Consider the following 23,976-nt stretch of genomic DNA (forward strand, 5'->3'; position numbering starts at 1 on the left):
ATCCTCCCTGTGACCGTGGAAGCTAGTTCATTCCCTCTGGACTTGACTCACTGCTCTTCGTGTCCGCATGTCTGTTTGCTTCCCTTAAGCAGAGGCCTCGTCTCCCACCTGTTTGGGTGGCCCGTTTTGCGCGGCTGTACCCAGCCTCGCGCTCTTTGTAGGCACGGCCCCTCCCCTGGCCTGAGCCTGGTCCCCGGGCAGCATTAAAGGCAAACACAGCTTTAGGAAGTGATGGCAAAGGGTTCCCCTAGGTTGAAGCGGCCGGGTGAGGGCTGCGGAGGCCTCTCCGGCGCAGGCTCTGGGGCAAAGCCGCCGAAATTCACTCTAATTTACCTCCCCCCTCCACCAACCCTCCCCGGTCCACCCTCTTTTTGGTTATTAAGAAAACACCCACAGACGCAGCTGTATTCAGACGCTATCTCCACACTAGGGCCCGTGTGTGCGCGTGTGCACGTGTGTGTGCGTGTGTGAAAAGATGGGTGGAGGCCAGTGGAATTACACGGATACGCGAGAAGAAAGGTTTGCTTCGGCACGGGTGGAGGAGGAGCATCCGTCTCCCAACTCTGTGATGTACAAGGTACTGAAACGTTGATGAGAAAGCAGAACGTGTTAGGAATGTGTGCCTGACATAAGCTGGCTTCTCCAGCGTTTTTAAGTGATTCGTGGCTGAGGAGATACGAAGAGCTTACGCGGGAACAAAGAGGCGGCTGAGGATTAGGACGCCGCACGCCGGCGGGCGGAACTCCGTTACTGGCCACTCTGCGCTCAACGCCCGCTGCACCAGCCCTGCGTCCCCGCGCACGCCGTCCTGCGCCGCTCTGCCCCCCCGCCTCCCAGGCCCCCCAGCCCCACCGGAGGCGGCCAGGGACGGACTCACACACCCACTGCCAGACCCCCGGGGCACAGGGAACGGGGGCTTCAGCTGCAGCTTACCCAGCCTCGGAAGTCCGCGCAGCGGCAGCAGCGCTCGGGGACTCCCCGAGGCCCCGAGGCCCGCGCCCGCGGCTGTCGGGCTCGCTCAGGCGGCCGGTCCCCAGCGAGGCCTGGCCTCGTGCGGAGGCGGCAGGGCCATCGTCACAGCCGTTCAGCAGGCCGGGGCCCGCCGGCGCCCGGGGCCTCACGGGCTGGCGCCCCGCCCCGTCATCCTTGCGCGGCGCCGGCAGCTCTCTGGACAGCTTGTAGCCGTGGGAGATCAGGAGGTCTTCTACGCTGTACATAGCGCTCGGGCCGCGTCCAAGCCCCGCCGCCGGGGCCGTCGAGGTGGCAGGACCCACACTGCGGGACAAGGAAGGAGAGTATCTGTGAGCCGTCACCGACTCCCGCTGGGGCCCCGCGCCTCGCCCGCCCTCGACCCCGACCAGGCCGGACCCTGGGCGCGGTGCCAGCAGAGGAAGGGAAGGGGGGCTCCTGCAGCTCGTTCAAGCCCGGGCTTGGGCGAGTTGGCCCCTCGTGGACCAGAGAGGCGGCGTCTGTTCTTTGATTCCGCTGAGCCAGGGCGGGGCGCCGAAGCTGGGGACCCCGCCCTCGGATAGCCGCGCCTGGCCTGGCGGGAGAGTCGGACTAGCGATTTAAGCCATGAAATGATTGACAGTGTCCCCAGCGTCCACACCCCAGACATCGGAGGACAACACACACCGGAGAGAGGACAAAACAAAGAGAGACTCGGAAGCTGCAATTACTACTCCATGCTGCTAAAAAGAGACATTCCCAGCTTAATCTTACTGTACTTCTCTGCTTTCATCTTGGAGACACACCTTTTGCTCCAAGAGGGCAGAGCGGGATCTTTAATCCACCCGGGGCCAGGATGCACTTCAGCAGACGCAATCTGGGTGGGTAACGAGCCGCTGAAAATAGATCTTCAGTCCTGAATGAGAAACGCTGACCAAGCCTACACACCCAACGCGCTACACGATCCCAAGTTTCTTCCCACACGAAACCTGTAAGAATCAAATCGCTCCACAACATATCTTGGGGAGACGGTTTGCACCTCTGAGCCCAGGGTGCCCACATCCGAATCCTGCCCGGGCACCTTAGTTTAACAGTGGCAACTTCCCCAAACACACTGTCCTAAGACAACGGTACCGGCCAAGAAGAATGAAAATGGACAGAGCCCTACGTGAAAGCACACGCGTGCACAGACGCGGCTCTGCCATGTTGACGTTTACCCCAGAGAATCTTCTTTCCTGCGTCTTCCCGTTGCTAATGGGGTGGAAGGCGGTTTGGTGAGACCTGCCGCCGCCTCTCCTTGGGCTGTGATGCTGGCCCGGAAGAGCCCGGCCAGCTCCAGCCCCGCTTGGCTGGTGGACGGAAATAGCTCGAGCACCGTGGCAGCCCCTGCAAACAATGGCCAGGAAATGCCTGCCGCCCGCCTGCAGGTGAAAGGGGGGCGCAGGGGGCGCAGGGGGGCGCACGTGCTTCCTGCTGACGGGACCTCTCCCCGGGGCCCATCACAGGATCCCGCTGACTGTGCGTGTCCTCAGCCTCATCACACTCTAGGCCCGGCAGCAGCAAAGTCTCCGCTGTCAGCACGGAGAGGGTGGGGGGACCAGACTGTGGAAGTCTGTGATCCTCCGTCAGGTACCTACACGTCATGGAACATCCGCAAGCTCCTGCCGTGGCTGTACTACTACTGGAACCGTCTCCACAGCAACTCTGCCCCTCCCGACCCTGCTGCTGCGCGTCTTCTAAGGGGCTTGTACAACATGGCCAGAGAAATGGAAGGACCAGAGAGGCGAGCGTTTGTTCCGATTCCACTGAGCCGGGCCCTGGGCTGGGACTGCAGAGGAAAGGGATCCCATCACAAACCCAGGGCCGTGGGAATGTGGAGGCAAGGTCTGTTTTGTTCAGTGCTAGGGCCCTGGCATCTGGTACATAGTATGCTCTCAACAAATCACTGTTGAATGAATGCACAGTGGGAGAAAGGGACATTTGAGCTAGGTTTTGAAGAATGATTAGGAGTTCACTCCATAAACTGCACATGCATGTGTATGAGATGGGGAAGTGGCATTTAAAATAGACTTGGGGTACAGTCATACCAGGAGTAAAGAAATGACACGGCAACAGAATCCTGGTAGCCTAGACTAGGGTCCCCAGACTCACTGGCTCAGGGTCACACAGCCAGTCGGCATCACGGCTAAAGTTAGAGGTTAGGTCCAAGGACACTCAGTTTCTCTCTCCGTTACTATGTCAGGCTCTTTAAAAGCAAAGCCAAGTGCGCTGCACCCCAACTGGCCACCCAGTACGCAGAGGAGCAGGCCAGCGTCCACCACAGAATCCACTGTGAGGGTGGTAAGAAGCAATGACCCTCAAGGAAAATGTCCGTAGGTCACTGTCCTCCCAGGATTAGGTGAGCCGGTCTATCCTGGCTCTGTCTGTGTGTAAGTATAGTTAGCAAACCCTTAAGTGGCACGCCAGATCAGGCCAGGCCGTGAATACCTTTTAAAAAAGATACAAACTCAAACAAGCCGTACCTGACGTTAGAGGTTTGAGGTCAAAAGTGTATTGATCTGGGGGGAATCCTAACCTGCTCGGCCTCAGAAGCCAGCAGCCTGGGGGAGCAGGAGAATGAAGCACAGCAGCTTCAGCACGCCGGCCGTGGGGCCCCATGGGAGGGGGTGACCCACAGGCCCTGCTGCCCGGGTGGGATGCCCAGCACCCACCCAATCCCCAGAGGACCCCTCTCCCTCTGGCTGACACTCACCACTTCTCGACCCCAACTCAGAGCCTGGTCTTCTACCTCCTTTCCACCCCAGACCAAACATCACCCCTCCCCTCAGGCAGAGTTCTCAATAGCCACACGGTGGTTCCAACCCCTCTCGGATTCAGTGTCCTTCCCGTAGCATCCTTACCTACTGCAGAAGGACTGGCCTGTCCCTAACGCATCAATCCCCCCGGCCACCAGGAGGGGACGCCAAGGTGCTGAGGAGGAGATGCGCCCTTTCAAACTTTCTGCCCAGCCCTGAGACAGCGGCCTTCTAAACGGATGGTACCTGAGGCCACCCTTGCCCACCAGCCCAAAGGGCTGCTATTCAGACAAGCACACAGCAAAGCTGGACGTAAATGCAAGTTATTATAACATGAGGGTTTACAACTTGGAGAGATGTGTGTGTACAGTGGACCCTTGGGGCACTGACGCCGGGTCATCAAAAATCTGGGGGTAACTTTACAGTCAGGCCTCGGTACACAGGGTCCCTCTGTATCCTCGGTTCCCTATCCACGGAGTCAACCGAGCCTGGGCGTGCAGGCTCACACCCTGTAAGGAGGCGCTTACTGAAAAGAATCTGTGTATCTGCGGCCCCGCGAAGGTCAAACCTGTGTTGTTCAAGGGCACCAGCACAGTCCCCGGGCAGGAGCCTTTTCATCCCCATGGTGATGCTGACATCCAGCCCCAGCCATGATCCCGGAGGCAGGTCATGAACCATACCAAACCTCAGTTTTCTGATCTGCAAAATGACAAGGCCACTCTCTTCTTGGCTCACCAGACCGTTCTGAGGGCCAAATAAGTACAGGGAAAAGCGTAACTCGCACACAAGTGTGAGACTGCGTTTATCGTGCAGCGATGGCTCCTTTGTGGCTGAAGGGTTACCTGCCCAATGAAAAGCTTTCACTTTCTTTATTCACTGTGACCACTAGACCGTTCCTGATTCCCTTCCTATCACTTGGGATGTGACTCTTGATTTCCAAAGTCACGCCTGCTTTCTATCACCCAGACAGCTGTCTTCCAGGAAGGGACACTTCCATTGTCATCCGAGTCACTGACAACAGCAAATGTTATTTTATAGAGTCCCAAACGTGGAAACACAATTCCTGAGGGCCTAGGATGCACTGGACACTGAAACTATAATAATGAATGAGACACGTTCTTTGCTCTCGAGAAGGAGCTCACTGGCTTGCTGTAGAGACAGCGGGAAAACAGGTCGTTGAAGCATGGCACACGCATGTACACCGACGGGAGCTTGCCCCCCTCCCCATAGTGTCATAGCGCTGCGACGGGAACAAGGACAGGAGGAGAGACGGGACCCTCACCCAGGGTCTCAAGGGGTCAGGAAGGCCTCTGGAAGATCGCTTCTAAGCCAAACAAATCCCTCAAGGTAGAGCTGCACTGTGAGATCACCCTGTTAGTATGATTTTCCAGCCAGTCCATGTAAGAAATTTTTTTCTTTGCTACTTTGTCACCTTGTATCAAATAGTCATAGTGGAACATCTAATACAGAGCGGTCCAGTCAGCGCAGGTACCTAGATACACTCTCAGGGAAGGAATCCCAGGACACAAGGACAGAGTCAAAGGGGCCCACTTTCAGTATCTTTTTCATTCTATGACTATCTGAATACCATTAATGCAGAGAAGACATTTAAGATAAGGACACACGTGTTAACGGGACAGTCCATCAGGGCCTGGCTGCCTCTGAAAGTGGGGAGTTCGTGGCTGGGAGAGTCCTCAGTGGCGGTCAAGGCAACGGATTTGTAAATTCTGTTGTTTTTACAGCAATCCACTGAAGGTGTGTGTACACACATTAGTCAAAACTTGAAAGGAAAAATATTTACCCTCACATCCTGACGGGTGCTATAATATTTTCTATTCTATTTTCACTTTTGAAAAATGCTGGTCACCACCCACTAAATTCAGTGCCACACTAAGCGGTCACAACCTACCGTTTGGAAAGCACTAATGTATAAATCAATCCTGCGCTGGTCAGGATGCTGGACTAGATGACCCCTGAAATTTTGTCAAGTTCAATGATCCCATCAAGTTATGAGAAATTCCTTAGTCTAACAAGTTCCTTGCTCTGTTCTCAACAACAAATACACCTCTTCTATCCTATCAAAAATTTCAAGAAAAGTCACAGCAACTAAGTGACGCTACTTTCCTATTCTTAAGAGCATAAGATGAAAAGAAATAAATCTCCTTAAGGGAAAGTACAGTCTCCTGCTTCCTTCCTCTACCTGTGATCTACCTGGGGCTTGAGACCTGAGGCCTTGGAACACAGCATCACTGGTTGACAGATAAAACCCAGTGTAGCAGGAGCTAAGAGGGCCACCAAGGAACCCTCAGCATGAATTGGACCTGCAATGCTGCCACTTTTATTCTTTTTGGTTTGAGAGAGCCAGGAAGCAGCATTTTATCTCTTTTGAGTTCACCATGGCTCTTTTCATCTTTTCCTACTATTCTCTGCCCCATAAATTGCTAGAGTTAAGTCCATCATTTCAAAGACAAAGTTGAGAAACCAGTTGAAAAACTCTATCACCCCAATAAAAACCTGATGGCCTGGTAAAAGGACCATGTATCCTGGTGGGTCTCCTTCTCTGGGTGGCGTATGTTCAGCTGTTTCTTCTCATCTCACGTGGAAGCTGCCTGCAGACTTCCACCTGATCAGAGCGAAAACGGAGCAGATCAGAGAGCTTTCTTGGCAGAAAGGCCTAGCTTTCCATCCTGGCTTCTGCCTGGTGGATGGCCTTTACCAAGTGACTTACCTTCCAAGCCTCAGTTTTCTAATCTGTAAAATTGATGGATCGGCCACTTATTCCAAAGAAAAGCGTGTGGCTTCTAGTAGCTATTAGGATGTCAGGAGAGCAATTTCTACTGGACTTGGTGGCATTGCTCAATGTCACCAAAGAGAAATCAGGGCCCAACCTGGCCACCCGGCTCAGAGAACTTCTCACCTGTTTATACAACTTGAGTTGAGCGACACAAGCCTTTTGATTAAAGCAAACTTTGTGGGACAGTATATACAAAGAAGGAAAACTGGATTTATAACAAGTCTCTCTTTTTTTTTTTCTTTTTTTTGCGGTACCCGGGCCTCTCACTGTTGTGGCCTCTCCCGTTGCAGAGCACAGGCTCCGGACGCGTAGGTTCAGCGGCCACGGCTCACGGGCCCAGCCGCTCTGCGGCATGTGGGATCTTCCCGGACCGGGGCACGAACCTGTGTCCCCTGCATCGGCAGGCGGACTCCCAACCACTGCACCACCAGGGAAGCCCAACAAGTCTCTTTTCACAGAAGAAAACTTTTGTGCTGAGTGTGCAACAACACACCAAAAACTAGTTACACTAAATGCAAACTATTGCTTCCCCCCCCCCCCGTTCTGTTATTAAAATGCATACTTACAAGCATCAAGACTCCTAAAATAATCAAAGAAACAGTGAAGGAAATAAAAAACAAGGAACCCTGAGCGGGGTGAGAAGACTGAGTTCAGCCCACAGTTCTCTTGTTCACCTCGACAGGACTGGTTTAGATTAGATTAAATCCATGAGATGAGGCCCAAAGAGACATGCTTACGGCACACAGGCTCTGATTTAGGTGGTTTAGAGGGGTGGGCTGGGAGGGAGAGGAATAACAATGCTGAACAGCTCGGTTTCCCGGGTCGGGTTTTTGGATTGATTCATGACATCACTAGGTTTATATTCTATTACTTTTCTTCCCCTCGAGGATGCCTGGGCTAGGTGGTAAGATGCTCAAATACCCTCCAGGAGATGCATGACGAATTAATCACGAACATCTTCCAATCTGTGGTGAATTTATCCCCCCGCCACCGCTGCAATTAACTCTCTCTGCACAAAGCAGAAGGAAGAGCCTGTTCTACAAGCTCAGAAGAGCAGCACATGAAAGATACTAACGTCATCCATGCCCGGAGCAGCTGCAACCTGCCAGCTACTCTGCTAGCCGCCTGGCACACTTTGTTTTCTGCTCCCAGTAAATGTCCTGCTGTGGATGTGAATGTCTCCATTTTATAGACAAGAAAACTAAGGCTGAGAGTCCAAGGTGACACAGCCTGTAAGCACAGATCCAAGGGTCAAACCAAGGTCTGTCTAGCTTCAAAGCACGTGCTACTATTTTAGGCTCTAAATTTCCTTCCTTAATAAGCAACATAAGTTTCCTAATTTACCAAATAATGCATAAATATAAACAAGGAAGGAGAGAAGGCATGGTGGCATGAAGATGAAAAACTACATTTAAAAGGAAAAAATTCTTATTTATTCTCTTGGACTAGGATGGCTCTTCGAGGCGATACTTCCCTTGTACGCTGAGCACACACACCACACACACATGCATGTACACACACACACACGAGGGCTCATGCCTCGCTGATGGCAACGTCTTGATGGCCATACTAGCCCCGACTTCTAAATACTCAGTAACACGATTCATTCACAAATACACCGCACGATGCTCTCTGACCTTCAGCAGACCTCTTCAATTATTTTGGGTTCCAGGCTCTTGGTTGGGGACCTGGAGTTCTCATGAAAGCTGCCATGTGAAGCTGAAAAGCAGACAAACTGCACATATGAGAAATGGGAGGGGAGCTTGTAACTTTCAGAAAAAACTAAATTCTAAGAGAAAAAAATTATCTACATAGAAATAGCCATGCTTGGGACTTCCCTGGTGGCGCAGAGGTTAAGAATCCACCTGCCAATGCAGGGGACACACGTTCGAGCCCTGTTCCAGGAAGATCCCACATGCCGCGGAGCAACTAAGCCCGTGCGCCACAACTGCTGAGCCTGCGCTCTAGAGCCCACGAGCCATAACTACTGAGCCCACGAGCCACAACTACTGGGCCTGAGCTCTAGAGCCTGTGAACCACAACTACTGAGGCCTCGTGCCACAACTGCTGAAGCCTGCGTGCCTAGAGCCCGTGCTCTGCAACAAGAGAAGCCACCACAATGAGAAGCCCGCGCACTGCAATGAGGAGTAGCCCCCGCTCACCACAACTAGAGGAAGCCCACGCGCATCCCAATGCAGCCAACGCAGCCAATATAAATAAATAAATAAATTTATTTAAAAAAAGAAAAGAAACAGCCACCCTTATCTGCAACGGTAATAGGATCCGGACTTAAATGAGCAGACAGTGCGAAACCACAGAAGGGTCTGGTCAGATAAAGGAAAGGCGCTTTACACTGACCGTGGCAGGAAAGTGAAGGACTAACATGGTCAGAACAGGACAGACGTGAGGACAAGCAGTCACAAGCCCCGTCTTTTGTACTGTGCAGGGGTGGTAGCAGAGGGGATAAGGAAAAAGGGGAATTAATGAGAGTGACTTTGACGGGAAGGAGTACCACGGATTTTGGTCTTGGTGACTAAGGTGATGGTCCTTCCATCAGGAGAAACACAGAAATCGGAAACAACTCTCGGCTGGAGAAGATGACAGGTCATTCGATTTTAATGTAACCAACTTATTCCTGCAAAACTTCTTTGTGCCCAAATCATTCTCGAATGGCTTTTCATCAGAGTTCTTGTCCTTTCCAAAGAACCCGAGTGAGACCACTTAAAGCCACCTTACTCTGCGGTGGCCTTCTAAGTTCTGTAAATATCAGCTGTATCCTTTATATTCAGGCTGAAGGGACGGTGAGGTTAGGAAAGCACTGCTAACAGCCCATCAGCATTTGAGCATGAACTTGAGTTGTCCACCCCCTCGCTGTAGGGACGGATTTCCATTCCTCCGCGTTGCTCAGTACACATCTGCTGTGTGGAACCAAGCCTGAGACGATGCATAGGAGAAAAGGAGAGAACCTATGGGTTTCAGTCTTCTCCCTAAAAAGTAAATTAAGAAGACTGAACTAGAGGTTCTTCGGGGTCCTTCTAGCTCTAGAAATCGCCCCTCTCTCTAGCCTCTTCTCCCCTGTGATGGGCAGCGTGCATGTCTAACTAAGTCAGCCGGCCCCGGAGAAGAGAATACAGCTTGTGGCTCTGACACAGAACAAAGCTAACTGGGTCACAGGAAGATAGACCCTCTGACCTTGGCCTCGTAAGTAGCACCCATACAGAGGCCAGCCCAGAGAGCAGAGCTAAGTGGCCACACGCTGAGAGGAGGAGGAGGAGGCAGATAAGGCCAGGGAGTCTACCATCCAGCACCCTCCCTCCCAGAAGAGCCCGAGCACAGCGATGCCCACTGACTGCAACTTGCTTTGCACTGGGTGTGCAGGCCCTGCGCTCTGAGAACACAAAGACACACAAGCCCCGCCGACACCCCCGCCTGAGGATCTCCTAGGCTGGGAGGCGTGACTTCAGTCATGGGCATTCTCATCACTAGAGGTCGAGCCTTGCAAACGCATTTTACCTAAACAGACTCCACTGCCTCTTCTCTTCCCATTTATAAAAATGTTCCGTCTTTTCATGTTGACGGTTAGCAGGCTCCGCTAGACAGTGAAATGAAACAAAATATTAATAAACTCATGAAATCAACCAGCACTTTTCTGCCTTTTTAACAATTGCCTAGCACTGAAAACTAAGAAAGAGACAAATACCCAATTAAAAATATGAAACAAATGTTCGCCCTCACCTGTGATCAAGGATACGCAAATTAAACCCAAATGCCACTATTCACTTCTCAAATTATTGAAGCTTCTAGAAAGCAATAGCTATTGTTGGTGAGGGCATGGTGAGTGAGCTGTAAGGGTTCTCCTATTTGTGTATGAATGTGTGCAGGGGTCTGTAGGTAAATGCTATTTCCCTTCTTAAAAGTGATTAATGTTATAAGATCTTTAAAAATCTGAAACCCTATAGACTAATAACCTCACTTCTAGGGGTCCATCCTAATGAAATCATCCAAGATACACACAAAGTTTTATATAAGGATACTCATCCAAGTTTTAATTATGATAACAGAAAAAAAGCTAAACTAAATGTTCATTTAAGGGATGGTTAAAATTCTGGTGCATCCACGTGGTAGACTATAATATGCACACAGGTGTATAAAATGATGTTTTCAGATATATAATGGCACAGGAGAAAATGCTCCTGGTACCATGTTAAATAGACAGTTTACAAAAGCCTAGATTCAGTGCATATAATACAATTTCATTTATATACATACACACACACACACACACAGTGTGGGGAAGAGGAAACATACCAAAATATCAACAGTGGTACTGGATTCTGAGTTTTTAAAAAAAAGTCCTCATTTATACTTCACTGTATTTTATGATGTTCTGTCATGAAATGTATTAGATTGAACCATATGAAGTTTTGTGAGTAAAAAATGGTCAAATATTGGCACTTTCTTATACTTTAACTTATTATTTCATCATCAGGGAAAATACTCCCTTAAAAACAAAAAGCTACATAGGCAGGATTAGGAAAATGTACCACTGAAAACGTACTGCATATTTGGAAGACTCAATGAGCATAAAAGTGACACAGAAGAAAAGAAAAAAATGAATAGTAAATTACATAAGGCTCAAAGGGTCTAGTATATGGTATTTGCATCTTATCTTCTACAGATATACTTAGCCTGATTATAGTAGGCTCAAAATCACGTTCTGCTGACAGAATTGTATGTAAGATTACAAGTAGCATTCTAAAGGTCTCGATGAGACATTGTTACTCTTCTAGAAAACCTTCTCAGTTGCATTTGCTGACATTCCATCCTTAAGATGCAATTAGTCCCTCAAATTGTTGGCAGTTGACTGTAAATATTTCTTCAACTGACAATTTTTTGGTCAAATGTTATGATTAATATATAACAAAGTACTTTCTTTAAACAAGAGGTGAATAGCCAAGACACAAAACAAACCAGATTGAGGCATGTTGCTAACTGATGCATGGATTTTTATTGCTCTCTACAGCTTTTTTTTTTTTTTTTGGTGTTTTTTTTTTTTGATGGTAGAGCCATGTATTTTATTATGAGCAAGAGGATTGCCATTTCCCTTTCCAGTCTTAATAATTAAATAAAGAGCTCAACAGTTTAAGTTCTGGAACAGTAAGTTCTCACACACTGTCATCACCACACCACAGAGGGATGACCAGCTCTGCCAGGACCCTCAAGTGGTGAAAACCTCCTTAGACATAAAAAGCGCATTGAATCTGGGAAGTCACAGTTTTTAGTAGGGCAACCATCACGGAGTTAAGTTTCTTCAAGGTGACAAACAACAACAACAAAAACAACAACAACGAGATGGAAAACTTGGGTCTGAGATCAGAAGGTTCCTGGAACACTAATCTTGCTGGGTTGGGTTGGTATTAAGGCACTGATTCAAAAAGAGAAGAAAATAAAGTACCAAATATTACAGACTTTATTTTTTTCATAAATATGATCTCTTCTAACTTCTGTGTCTCTTCACTCACAACTTGTATGAACACACATACATACACATTCACACACACACGTCTTCTCTTTCACCTCTAAATTCTGTCACACAATTATTGCTGTGGAGACCTCACCCATTTGTAAGAGACCCTAAGTACCTCATTAACATTTCCAAAAGATTAGCAGTCATTAAGAAAAGGACTGAAATTGGGTAAGATTTTTTAAATCTTCTGGAATTGTTGGCTATTTGCAAAAACAACTGTTAAAACTTATAATACGTTAGAATTAAATTCCACTATCATCACAGACATCAAACTCCACATACAAAGATTCCTAAAGTAGTCTATTAAACGTATAACACACTCGTTTTGTTTTGAATAAAAGAGCCAACATTTTAACATTTAAAAATGTTAAAGTTTAAATTATTTCATATAATTCTTACATTATTTATTTTCTAATTACTAAAGTCATATAATGCTATTCTAGAAATAAACACTGAAAAATTCAGCATTTAAGTAAGAAGTAAAAGTTCCCCCAAACCCCACTGTGTCAAGAGATAAAACCATCTGGTTTCTGTTGCTCCAATTAGTCTTCCTATACACAGTTGCTCTCTCTCTCTCCCTTTTCTTTCCCTCCTTGACATATGTATCTTGGTGTGTCTTTATAATAGTATCTAAATTCTTAGACTTACATGCAGAAGAAACAAGCTGAATGAGAAAGTTCTAGAGAGATAACCAAAAAGCAGCAAACTACAAGGATATTTAGTGGTCTGAGAATAAGGCTCTGTCAGTTGGGCCAGGCTGTTCCCAGCTATCAATATATTACCTTTAGAAAGTTTCTGGAAAATATATTTAGTTAAAGAAAGTTAAGGTAATAAGCCAAACTAAACAAAATATCACAAATTAAAAACAAGATAATTGAGGTTTTAGCATCCGGACGGTTCCGGTATTTTTCAATAACATGTAAGGTTTAAAGACTATATCAAAGTATTGGAGACTGTTCTAGCCCCTCTGGGCTGCTGGCTTTAGCAAGTGAGTGCCCCTTTAGTGAGGGCTGCATTCCTTAAGTCAGCCCGCCCTCGAAACAAAGCACAATAGCAAGGTTTCAACGACTGAGATAACACTTCCCATCCAAAAGGTGAACAACAACATCTGCTGAAAAACCAAATAAACTGCAGTAATGGGTTCAGCCACCGGCCTAGAGGATTTCAGAGACGTAGCCCTTGCTTCTCAAAATAAAACCCACAACAGAACAATTGTTTCAATCCAACGCTCTGCGTTCTAAACTCTCTTTAGATTCATTAGCGAGAAGACCCGCCAAGCTCATTAACAGAGAAACGCTGGACTCTGAACAGCCCGGCCGGTGTTTGCTGTCCTCCCTAACTCGAGGGCTCTCCAGCAAGGGGCTGCAGACTGCCGGGCTTTCTTTACTCATACCATTTCTAAGATTTAGTTTTAAACTGCATTTTAAAGATTAGAGTCCAAGGATCTTTTCAAAGGTTTTTTTTTTTTTTAACTGAAAAATTGGTCCTTATTTATTCTCCTTGTGTACCTCCAGTCGTCAGTTACCTTTTATAGCTAAAATTTTACGGCCCAATGTCTCTGGAATCTGTGACTTACTCAGATGCGTTACTGGATAACTCTGATTAGCCTGTCAAACCCTCCAGAGCGTGTGGACACTCGGGCATTTTAAGTTATGTTCCAAGGAGGTGGAAAGACAAAAATTCTTTTTTTTTTTTTCCTTTCTGGCACGGGATTCCTCCACCCACCCAATCCCCCTAAATCTCTTGGGCCTGCCAAAGGCCTGACCTTCCCATCTCTGCAACAGCGGGTGAAGTCTGGAGGGAGGGAGGCCCAGCAGATGAAGGCCTCTGTTCAACAAATATTTGCTCACCCCTCTAGCGGGAGGGAAACCGTTTGCTGCACGCTGCCTGCCCTGAGTAACACTTGGAGCCCTTCAGGAAGCTTGTTCAGCTGGTGGCCAAGAATTAGACACGTACTATCAAGGTAAATATAAAGTCCAAACCCACAGAGCATTACGGAAAACCGAACGAATGTACCAAACTCCCCACTTCACACGAAAACCAACACGAGTTCCTCGAATAGAATCTGCGTGGAACTTCCAAACAAACTTACACTCGCCTGCCCTGCTGGACGGTCTTAATCCATTCATCTTAAATTCTAAAACTACCTGACATACGGCAACGTTTCCCTGAAGTTTTGCCCACTCAGACGACTGCGTCTGAGATTTTCGCCCAAGCGTTTCTGGCCGCCTGAATCCCTGTCCCACTCCCCCTCCCAAGAATCCCCTCCCATCGTCCAACCCGCATCTCAGATCCCCGGGATACACACTAGCGAAACTGAAAAGACGAAAGGAAGACCTCCGAGTTGTGTGGTCCGCACGGCTCCGCTCTCTCCCCAGCAGGCCAGGCGTCTAGAGCCGGGGCGGGAGGCGCAGCACGGGGTGGCCAGGGGCGGCAGGGGACGGGCGGGGGTAGAAACCCGCCTAAGCTAGATCCCCGAAGCCTTCTGCCCCCGGAGAGCGCGTACGAGCGAGGGCTGGGGCGCGGCCAGGTTGCGCGGGAGTCAAGTTCCCGTTTCCATTTTTTCCTTCGGTAGTGAAATCACAGTTGCTTTTCCAAACCCCTAGGAGAATCCCAGGCGCTCGGCTGCTCTGGCCCGTTTCGGGGGCGAGAGCGGCGCCCTGAGCCGTAGGTCGGGCGTGCAGGAAACCCCTGGCCCTCGGGGGCGAGCCGCTGGCGACCGCGGGTGCGGGGCGCGGAGGGTGCGCGCGGAGACCCGGGCCCGGCGGGCGGGCGCGCTGCAGACCGCACAGGGAGCTGGTCAGCCAGACGCACGGCGCTCTCGGGCGGGGCCCTGCCCTTCTCCCCCGCCCGGTTTCCCTTTCCCTCCTCCGCTTCACCGCCGGCAGCCGGGGGCCGAGCCGCCGCGGGCACTGGCGGCGATCTGCTCCCTAACACCGGCGGCCCTAATCCCCCGGCGGCGGGCGCGCGCGGCCGGGCGGAGAAGGCGCGGCGCCGGGGGGCCGTGGGAACCGGGACCTCGGGGACCCCGCGCAGCGGCTGTCAGCTCAGAGGGTGGACACGCCCGCGAAGGCGCCGGACCCGGCAGCGACCCCCGCCCTCCGGGCCCCCCCGCGCCGAGGGGCGACACGCGCGCCGACGCCAGCCGCGGCCCTCGGCGCCGGCCGGGCAGCGCGCGCCCGGGGCTGGGCACCTGAGGGCGGGGACTCGCGCTCCCAGCAGAGCGGCGCCCCCCACCCGAGGCCGCGCGGCGGGCTGGGGAGGGCGCCGACCCGAGCCGCGTCCGGGCTGGAGAAGTTGGGGGGCGAGCGCGGGAAGCTGGGGGCGAGGCGCCGTGGGAGCAGACCGGATGGGCGGTGGGAGTCAGGAGGGGCGAGGGACACCGGGACTTACCGAGCGGCTCCCTCATGCTGCCCCGCGCCGCCGCCGCCGCCGCCGCCGCCGCCGCTCCGGCCCGCCGGGGACCAGCGCGACCCGCCCCGCTCGCTGCCGCCGCGGCCGAGCATGCCCGGAGCCGCCGGCCGCCCCGCCCATCGCCCCCGCCCCCCCCGCGCTCCGCCCCCCGCCCCGCCCCGCCCGCCAGGCGGCCTCCGGGCTCTGGTCTCCGGCCGGAGGGCGGCACCCGAGCGGTGGACGCAGAGCCGAGGGCTCAGGCCTCCTCCTGCCCCGCCGAAGGCACAGGTGAGCGGCCACCCTCCCCTCTCTTTCCTGTCCCTTTGGTTTGGGCTGCTTCAACCCTGTGCGAATGTCCACATACACACACACACACACACACACACACACACACACACAAATACGTATCCACTCACACACAGAGCCACGCAGAGATGCACACACATATATTCACACACAGATGCACACACACACATACAGCCACACACAAGTGCACACAAACACACTCATACACACACACTTTCACAAAAACAGGCACGCAGGAAAGGCGTGAAGAGCAGAAGACAGTTGACCACAGCTTAGTGTTGGGATCTGCTTCTTTAAAAGCAGACCCCTGAGAGTCTTCGCTGGAGGCTGCCAGAGCCCTTACGGGTCAGCGGCTCCGTCCTGTCTCCTGTCTGACAGATGAGGAAACTGAAGCCAGGAGGAGGTGGAGCTCAGCGGGATGAGCATTTACCTGCTTCCAGCCCCCTCCACCTCTCTTGAAGCAGTGATCAGGCTGCTGCCAGTTCTGCGGCGGCAAAAGTCCTTGTACTTTGGAGGGCAGAGAAAAGACAAAGTGTTCAACTTTGCTGATGAGTCACAGAGAGGGAGAGGGTATTGGCTAAGTCAATTTCACTGAGGCAAAGATGGGTGGGCGGAGCAGCCTGGGACCCCTGCAGAACGAATTTTTAGGGAAACGTTCAGCCCCACTATGGATTTCGGGCTCTGCTCGTTGCCATCATACCAATAATATCTAAAGTCGTTTGTACTCTCACCACGGGCGGCCCCAGTCTGAGCCCTTCAAATGCATTATTTGCTTTTAATCCTCACCATCGTCCTCTGAGATGGTGGGTCTCGGGGAGGCACCACAGTTAGCAAATCTCAGACTCTGGCCCAAGACTCTCATTCTGAACCCTAATCACAAGGAGTGTGCAGTCTACGAGAGAGAAAAAAAAAAACGCCAAGCACACCAGTGCTGGGAAAGAAAGAGAATATGATCAAGGGCTGTATCGTGCATTATCCATAGTGCATCCGAGGAAACCAGGACTGGGAGATGGGAGCACACTGCATGACCAGGGGCTCAAGGGGCAGACGGCTTGGGTCCTTATCTTGGGCGCTTCTGCCACTTTCTAGATGTGTCACTTCACTTCCGTGAGCCTCCATTTCTTGTCTGTTGAGATAGGGACGACGACAGTGCTCACCTCGTAGGGAAGCCATGAGAGTTAAGTGAGATAATGCCTTTTTAGCACTCAGCTGGCACATGGTAAGAATGCAGAAATGTTAGCTCCTACCACTAACACCTGTCCTAATAGTGCTCTGTGGGAAGGCTTTGCGGGGAGCACCCTGAAGGCCTGCTAGGTTGCACTTAGGCAAAGAGGAAGGCGATCATCTCCGGGCTGGGAAAATAAGATGAGAAGAAAGCAAAGAAAATAAAATGTAGAGGCTTTTCTGGGAAATCGCAGTTATATACAGCGGTGACATTACTTCTTGTTATAAAAGCATCTCTCAGGGGCCTCCCTGGTGGCGCAGTGGTTGAGAGTCCGCCTGCCGATGCAGGGGATACGGGTTCGTGCCCCGATCTGGGAGGATCCCATATGCCGCGGAGCGGCTGGGCCCGTGAGCCATGGCCGCTGGGCCTGCGCATCCGGAGCCTGTGCTCCGCAACGGGAGAGGCCACAACAGTGAGAGGCCCGCATACCGCAAAAAGGAAAAAAAAAAAAAAAAAAAAAAAAAAAAAAGCATCTCTCAGGGATAGACGGCTTCAATGACACACCAGTCCCATTTGTCCTCAATTTGTCAACACAATGAAATAACTTTTTTGGGGTGTGGAAACATCTACATGTGCCCAGCAGTACACATATGCACACACACGAAGCCAGATGTTCCCGCAAGATCATTTATCAACCAGCGCATTGAGATCAGGACACGGTTCCCCATAGAACAACGTTATATTGTCGGGTTTCTGGGTCAGCCCCACGGAACCTTCCTAATGTAGCTGAAATGCTGTGTAGTTGCAGCAGAAGACAACGCTGAAGCAATGGGAGAAACAAACTCAACCAACCCACATAAAGCTTCTTCAGAAAGAAACGGATGGAGCAGAAAGGTAGGGTAAAGGCAGCTTTCATTAGAGGGAGGTACCGAGACCGCGATATTGGAGATGCCGGAGAAAATGACTTCACGATTTCCAAGATGCCTGTGGTTTCCTGACACTGCCTCTTCATCATGACAGCCTCCTTCAGAATGTTTGCCTTCCCTCTTTCTCCAGCACAGACACATCACTGGCCCTGCTCTAATCACAGCCATGACTCAGGCCGTTTCAGAAGAACAAGCGGAATGAAAAAAGGAGGATGGGGCAGCGGGAAGCAAGGAAGAAGGTGGGAGACTTTTCTGCAGATGTGGGGACACCGCTGTGAAGAGGGAGGAGGGCAAGATAGAAAAGGCACATGAGTATGAGGGGCGGGTGTCTGAATTATAAACGGAAGAAAACAGAGGTGAGCGGGAGCATGGTGTTTCCCCAGATGAAGGTAAAAGCTGGGGAGGAAATTCCATTGCGCCCATTTCCCACACTGGTCACCAGTACATAGACCAGGGGTGGTGGACAGATGTGCGAACCAGCTGTGTAACCATGTGCGTATATGTGGTCTTCTGCCTTTTATATACACACGCACGTATATGTGTATACGTATGTTTGTTATTGTTTTTAGAAAAAAAGACAGGTCTCTGTAACTCAGAAAGCACCTGCACAGGTTTTATTTTGACCGCAGAGAGAACCCCTTTCCCTCCCCCCGTCACCTCCCACTCTCAGTTTGGTGTAACTTAACTCCCTCTCTCTCTCATCTACTTGATTTTGGGAGATTTAAACACAGGGGGGAAAAAATCTATCTACTGCTTATGCAATTGTGAGAAAACAAAAAATGTGGTTTAAAGCAACCCTGAGGGGGACCCTGTGCCAGGATCCAGCCCCGGATGCCCGCGCGTCTCCGCCTCTCTCCGAGTCCTGGAGAAGAGATTTCACAGACTCAGGAAGGAACTGGATTATTGAGTCATCAGGGCAGATGTGCGATGACCAGAGAGAGAATGCTTAACGGCCTTCTTAAGGAAAAAAATAATAAAGAGGACAAAACCCTTGTTCCTTTGACTTGCTGCTTTTATAAGGACCTAGAAACCCACCCCACCCCGTCCTTGCTTTAGGGCCTCGGTGATGACCTACCACAAGGTTTCTTTTAACTTACTATTTTTTGATGTTTTTCTCAGTCTGTAAAAACACTACCAGTTCTCGTTTTCTAAAAAGATTAATGTTCTCGATAAGATCTTGAAGTCCCTCTTGTTGGCTTGTTCTAGAAAGTCAGACAATAATAGTTACACGAAAACTAGAAAGGGTTTTATGGCAACAGGTGCTAAGAAAACTTGTTTTTAGACCTCGACATAGTTTCTATTAATTCAGATGCTATGCTGCATTATTAGTTTTAACCAAGAACTGCATTATTAGTTTTAACCAAGAACTAGAAATCTGTTTTCCCAAGTGTACTCCCTGGACCGCTTACTTCCAGATCAACTGGGGGGTTTGCCTGAAAGCCAGATTCCTGGGCCTCATTGGACACAATCAGAATTTCCAGTTGCTGCAGTTGAAAGCCTGGAACCTGTACTTTCAGTGAATGCCCAGATAATTCGCATACACTAGAGGGTTTGAGAAGCAGGGAGAGAGCACAAGAAACAGCACCAGTGTGCCGAGGGCCTAACGGAATGATTGGCACATAATAAACATTCACAGAACAGCAGCCATCGTCATCATTACATGATGCTGGCGGATGCCCTGGGGGAATAAAGTGCATTAGGTGTCTGTTAACTGCAGACTTAGAAGACTGGGCACCACCCCCAACAGAAATTTGACAACCCTGGGGATTAAGAAAAAGGATGACCAATGTATTTCAGTCCTAAACCTTCACTCTAAGGAGATTGAATCTGCATGGTTATTGCATGAGAAAAATTATTTTTCATTGTTTTCTCTTTGTCCACTTTCTCCTCCATCAGGCCACGCACTTGTGGGAAAGCCTCTCGGCCTCCCTCCCGAGCCCTGCCACCTGCCCCTGGAGCAGAGATGCAGTTCACTCCAAGCATCTCCCGGACTGCGGTCTACAAGTCTTTGCCAGATTCATAAGGAAAACGCAATTTTCCTGTCCTCCAGGGAATGACAGTGGCTGGCTGGGAGCACCTGGGACATGGGAGATACAGATGTGGCTTTAGGAGGACAGTGACGTAGGCCAGCACCGCAGTGTCCAGACACAGGCACAGGCACTCTGGCCTCTTCTGCCGACATCTCACACCAGCTGATTGAGAAGCAACCAAAACTAAGTATTTTCTTTAACCCTGTGTGACTTTTAAGTTAAAAAATGGGAGGGACTTCCCTGGCGGTCCAGTGGTTAAGACTCTGTGCTTCCACTGCAGGGGGCACGGGTTTGATCCCTGGTCAGGGAACTACTATCCTGTAAGCCGGGTGGCATGGCCAAAATAATAAAATAAAGTTTAAAAAAAAAAAAGGGAGATACGTGAACAACTATGAAACAAGTTGGTTATCAACATTAATTGCAAAAAAAAAAAAAAAAAAAAAAGCTTCTATCAGGGGAGAGAATAAGATATCAGGCTTTTATTGAGTAGGTGATGGCTAGCATGCAAAAGGACACCAAAGTGGGGAGAGGTAAGACCTTCCTTTCGTTTCACGTTCGTTGTGTGCCAGGCACTTGGCTAGGCCTTGACTTAAGCTCTTCCGTGGATTCATTACCAGGGTTGGATGATTCTGAAGGAGTGATTCAAGTCGAGTGCTGAAGAGACTATAAATCCCCCATATAAGAAATCTTTCCACATCTTTGCTTGTTTGCCTTCATAAAACTCCCACAGCATTTGGCTTAAGCTGCTAGGATAGCATTTATCATGATATACCTGGATTTGCTGTGTAGCCTACATATTTAGTTCAGCTACTGGATTCTGAGTTCCTGATGGAAGGGATAGGCTCAACCCTGTCCTAACTGTGTTTTCTTAGGTCCCATATTTATCTGTTTGTCATCCATTAATCACAGGGCCAAAGCACTGGCCTCCGTTGTTTATAACTCTTCCGTGATCTGGAGTCCACGCTGTAAACAGCCTCCTTATCTAACCCTCACACGCCAAGCCAATGTTTTCCATGCCCTAAATCAACCCAGACAACAAGGGACAGCCCTGATGTCCCAGAGCCCACCAGAGTCATTCAAACCAGCCAATCCCAAGCTGTCTCCCAGCCCTGTCTTGCCTTACCCACAGAGACCCCAGTAAAAGCTGTGGCCTCTGCTTTCCCATCACTCCTTTCTGGACCCCGGTGGACACTGGTGCTTCCCCCCATGGCCCTGCATGCCGTGGCGTGCCTCTCCTTTCTAGGTGATCTGTGAGGGACATTAAACTTTTCTGTCAAAGGCACTGACCTCTCTGAGTTGTCACTCACTCTCCTTTATAAATTAAGACCCAAATCAATCCCTCTGTTTACCACACCCAGCTCCATAGGGTTGAACTGAATTGTTGAATATCTCTGAATATCTCTGAAAATGGCCACCTAAACTCACATTGTGCAAATCCTGAGTTATAATTCCTCACCATATGAACAGGGTAAAATCAATGAGCAGAGGGCTGAGCGTCAATGAAGAAAAAATGACCAACAGTTTCAGAAAGTGCCTAGGTTTTCTCAAATTTCTGGTCTATTGGTTTTCAGTTTGTTTTGAGTTTTACTTCTGCTATTTCCGTGTTCTGTCTTAAACCCAGCCTACTGTTCCTTTGTTTATTAGTCTCTTAAGTACCCAGGTGATTGATTGATCCACTATATCAATAGATATAGATATAGATATATCACATTGCATGCCATTTGGTGTCATCCCACAAAAATTAAATTTTCTAAAAGCAAATAATGTAAAACATGCAAATAAGAGAGTCAAGGAGAATAATTAGTGGTTTGTAGAAAGCATCTAATAGACATGAAGCGTAAGTCTGAGAAAAGAAAATCAATCATTAGTGAAAGTCAGCTTTTCGTCAGCAGTGGTTTAAAAATAACAGTAAGAGTCCAAACCCAGTGTCTCATTTGGCTAGGATGATAGTTAGTGAGCTCCTGGGAAACACCTTAACTCCTGCAATATTTCCTTTGTCACCCACTGTCCCCTGGATAACTGGAAACTTAGTCCATTGCTCGGGGTCACCACTGATAAGTCGCCCCTAATCTCAGCATCTGCCTGGGCCACAGCCTCTGTCCCCACGTGGGAGCCCACAGCAAACCTCCCTGGGAGAGGATGAATTGAGTGAAATCTTCAAGTCAATAGGGAGCTGTATGTACTTTCTAGTTTTCTCAAACTAGTGAATGCATTAATTCTTTGTCTCAATATTTTTACAGTCTTCGCTATAGTTCTTGATGCCTGGAATGTGTATTAGAACTTTTGCTGAAACCACCAAATACCTGAAGGTTACCATAACTAACTAGTCACAGATGTAGTATTAAATCCACCCCTATTTTTTCTCCTCTCTACACAGCATACGCTGGAGCCATAATATTATACATTCTTGGAACAGATGCTATTCATAAGCAAAACTAATATCTTTTCCAGAGAACACTGCCTGATTTGTGGTCAGGGCCCACCTGCTTATCAGTGGGCAAATCTACATATGAGGTTATGATGGATTTTGTATGTGGAAAGGTTAATTTAAAATGTAGAACATTTCCTGGTTACTGATTCTCTGCTGCGAACTCACAATAAATTGTTCCATTATAATTATTAATTTACTTTTACTTCTACTTTCCCCAGCTTCCCTAATGAACTGTGGCGTGAACAGGGCACCAGCACATGGAAACAGAGATGGTAACAGAATGAGGAATATGAGGACTAAATAGTCTAATGTTGAAGCAACTGCTGGAGGGCGAATCTGACTTTCAGCCATTTGATGTACAATTTTAAGGTCTGTTTTTAAATTGAAGTCGAGTTGATTTACAATGTTGTGTTAGTTTCAGGTATATGGCACAGTTATTCAGTTATGTAATACATATACATATATGTGTATACATATATATATATTCTTTTTCAGATTCTTTTCCATTATAGGTTATTATAAGATATTGAATATAGTTCCCTGTGCTGTATACTAGGTCCTTGTTGTTTATCTATTTTATATATAGTAGTGTGTATATGTTAATCCTAAACTCTTAATTTATCCCCCCGCTTTACCCTTTGATAACTGTAAGTTTGTTTTCTATGTCCATGGGTCTATTTCTGTTTTGTAAGTAAGTTCATTTGTGTTGCTTTTGTTTTTTGTAAGAGTCCACATATAGGCGTCATCATATGATATTTACCTTTGTCTGGCTAACTTCACTTAGTATGATCATCTCTAGATTTTAAGGTCTTAATACCTATGTTTAAGGGAATATATTTAAAAGTTAAAAGACAGGGCTTCCCTGGTGGCGCAGTGGTTGAGAGTCCGCCTGCCGATGCAGGGGACACGGGTTCGTGCCCCGGTCTGGGAAGATTCCACGTGCCGCGGAGAGGCTGGGCTCGTGAGCCATGGCCGCTGAGCCTGCGCGTCCGGAGCCTGTGCTCCGCAACGGGAGAGGCCACAGCAGTGAGAGGCCCACATAACGCAAAAAAAAAAAAGTTAAAAGACAGATAGGTTTTCTTAGATGTAGGTTTGAAACTTTAATATAAAGAAAATAAGAAGGAGCCCCACAGATGCCAGTACATCAGTGCTTTGGGAAAACAAAATGCTCTCTTCTTTCTAATAGAGTTGGCTGACCAGAGGTTAGTATCATAAAAACTTACATGACATTTAAATGAAAGGCCATGAAACATCTTTAGTGCACAGTTAACTCCCACTGCTACTTAGTAAAGTATATTTATTGAGCATTCCCATTTTCTAGGTTGTGTGCTACACTTTGTATTCCACGCTATAGTAGAGACACTATTTTTACTAAGATCTCAAAATAAGCACATGCTTCCTGCAGAACCTACACACACAAAGGCCTCCTTCATCACACCAGATTGTAAGCTTCTAAATGACAAGATACCTGATGACAACTACCATTCACAACAGAAACCATTAAGGCTGAAAATGTCACCATCTGATTTTATTAAAGTAATGGGCCATTTGAAAAAAAAGAAGTGAGTAGCTGTCATTGGCTAGGAATCCAGAGTTGGGGCTCAGAAATCTGCGTTTTACATAAGTTCCTTGGTTCAAATGAGCAGCAAAGTTTAAGAGCC

At 48.9% G+C, this 23,976-nt stretch overlaps 1 protein-coding gene and 1 long non-coding RNA gene across 7 annotated transcripts in view; one reads left to right on the top strand and one right to left on the bottom strand.

The window, feature by feature from the left end:
* JCAD (junctional cadherin 5 associated) overlaps positions 1-15,540 on the bottom strand; it is a 36,423-nt gene extending 20,883 nt beyond the window's left edge. The window contains exons 1-2 of one of the 5 annotated variants that reach the window (XM_060097840.1): positions 15,458-15,540; positions 934-1,275 (exon numbers count right to left, since the gene is read on the bottom strand). In XM_060097840.1, coding sequence (XP_059953823.1) covers positions 934-1,217 — 284 coding nt within the window. In that variant the 5' untranslated portion in view covers positions 1,218-1,275; positions 15,458-15,540. Of the gene's footprint in view, positions 1-933; positions 1,276-1,754; positions 2,044-14,372; positions 14,551-14,570; positions 14,766-15,457 lie in introns of those variants that run through there. The other 4 variants (XM_060097844.1, XM_060097843.1, XM_060097841.1 and 1 more) reach the window with 4 other exon arrangements.
* Positions 15,541-15,659: 119 nt separating this feature from the next.
* On the top strand, positions 15,660-22,749 carry LOC132487753 (uncharacterized). 2 transcript variants are annotated; one of them, XR_009531680.1, is made up of 4 exons: positions 15,660-15,745; positions 17,985-18,093; positions 19,751-20,071; positions 22,534-22,749. It is a non-coding gene; the product is annotated as an uncharacterized LOC132487753 (long non-coding RNA). The 2 variants fall into 2 exon arrangements; XR_009531679.1 differs by lacking the exon at positions 15,660-15,745 and adding an exon at positions 17,702-17,822.
* The last annotated feature ends 1,227 nt before the right edge of the window (positions 22,750-23,976 follow it).

The sequence above is a fragment of the Mesoplodon densirostris genome, chromosome 4 (assembly GCF_025265405.1).
Source record: "Mesoplodon densirostris isolate mMesDen1 chromosome 4, mMesDen1 primary haplotype, whole genome shotgun sequence".
NCBI classification, from domain to species: domain Eukaryota; kingdom Metazoa; phylum Chordata; class Mammalia; order Artiodactyla; family Ziphiidae; genus Mesoplodon; species Mesoplodon densirostris.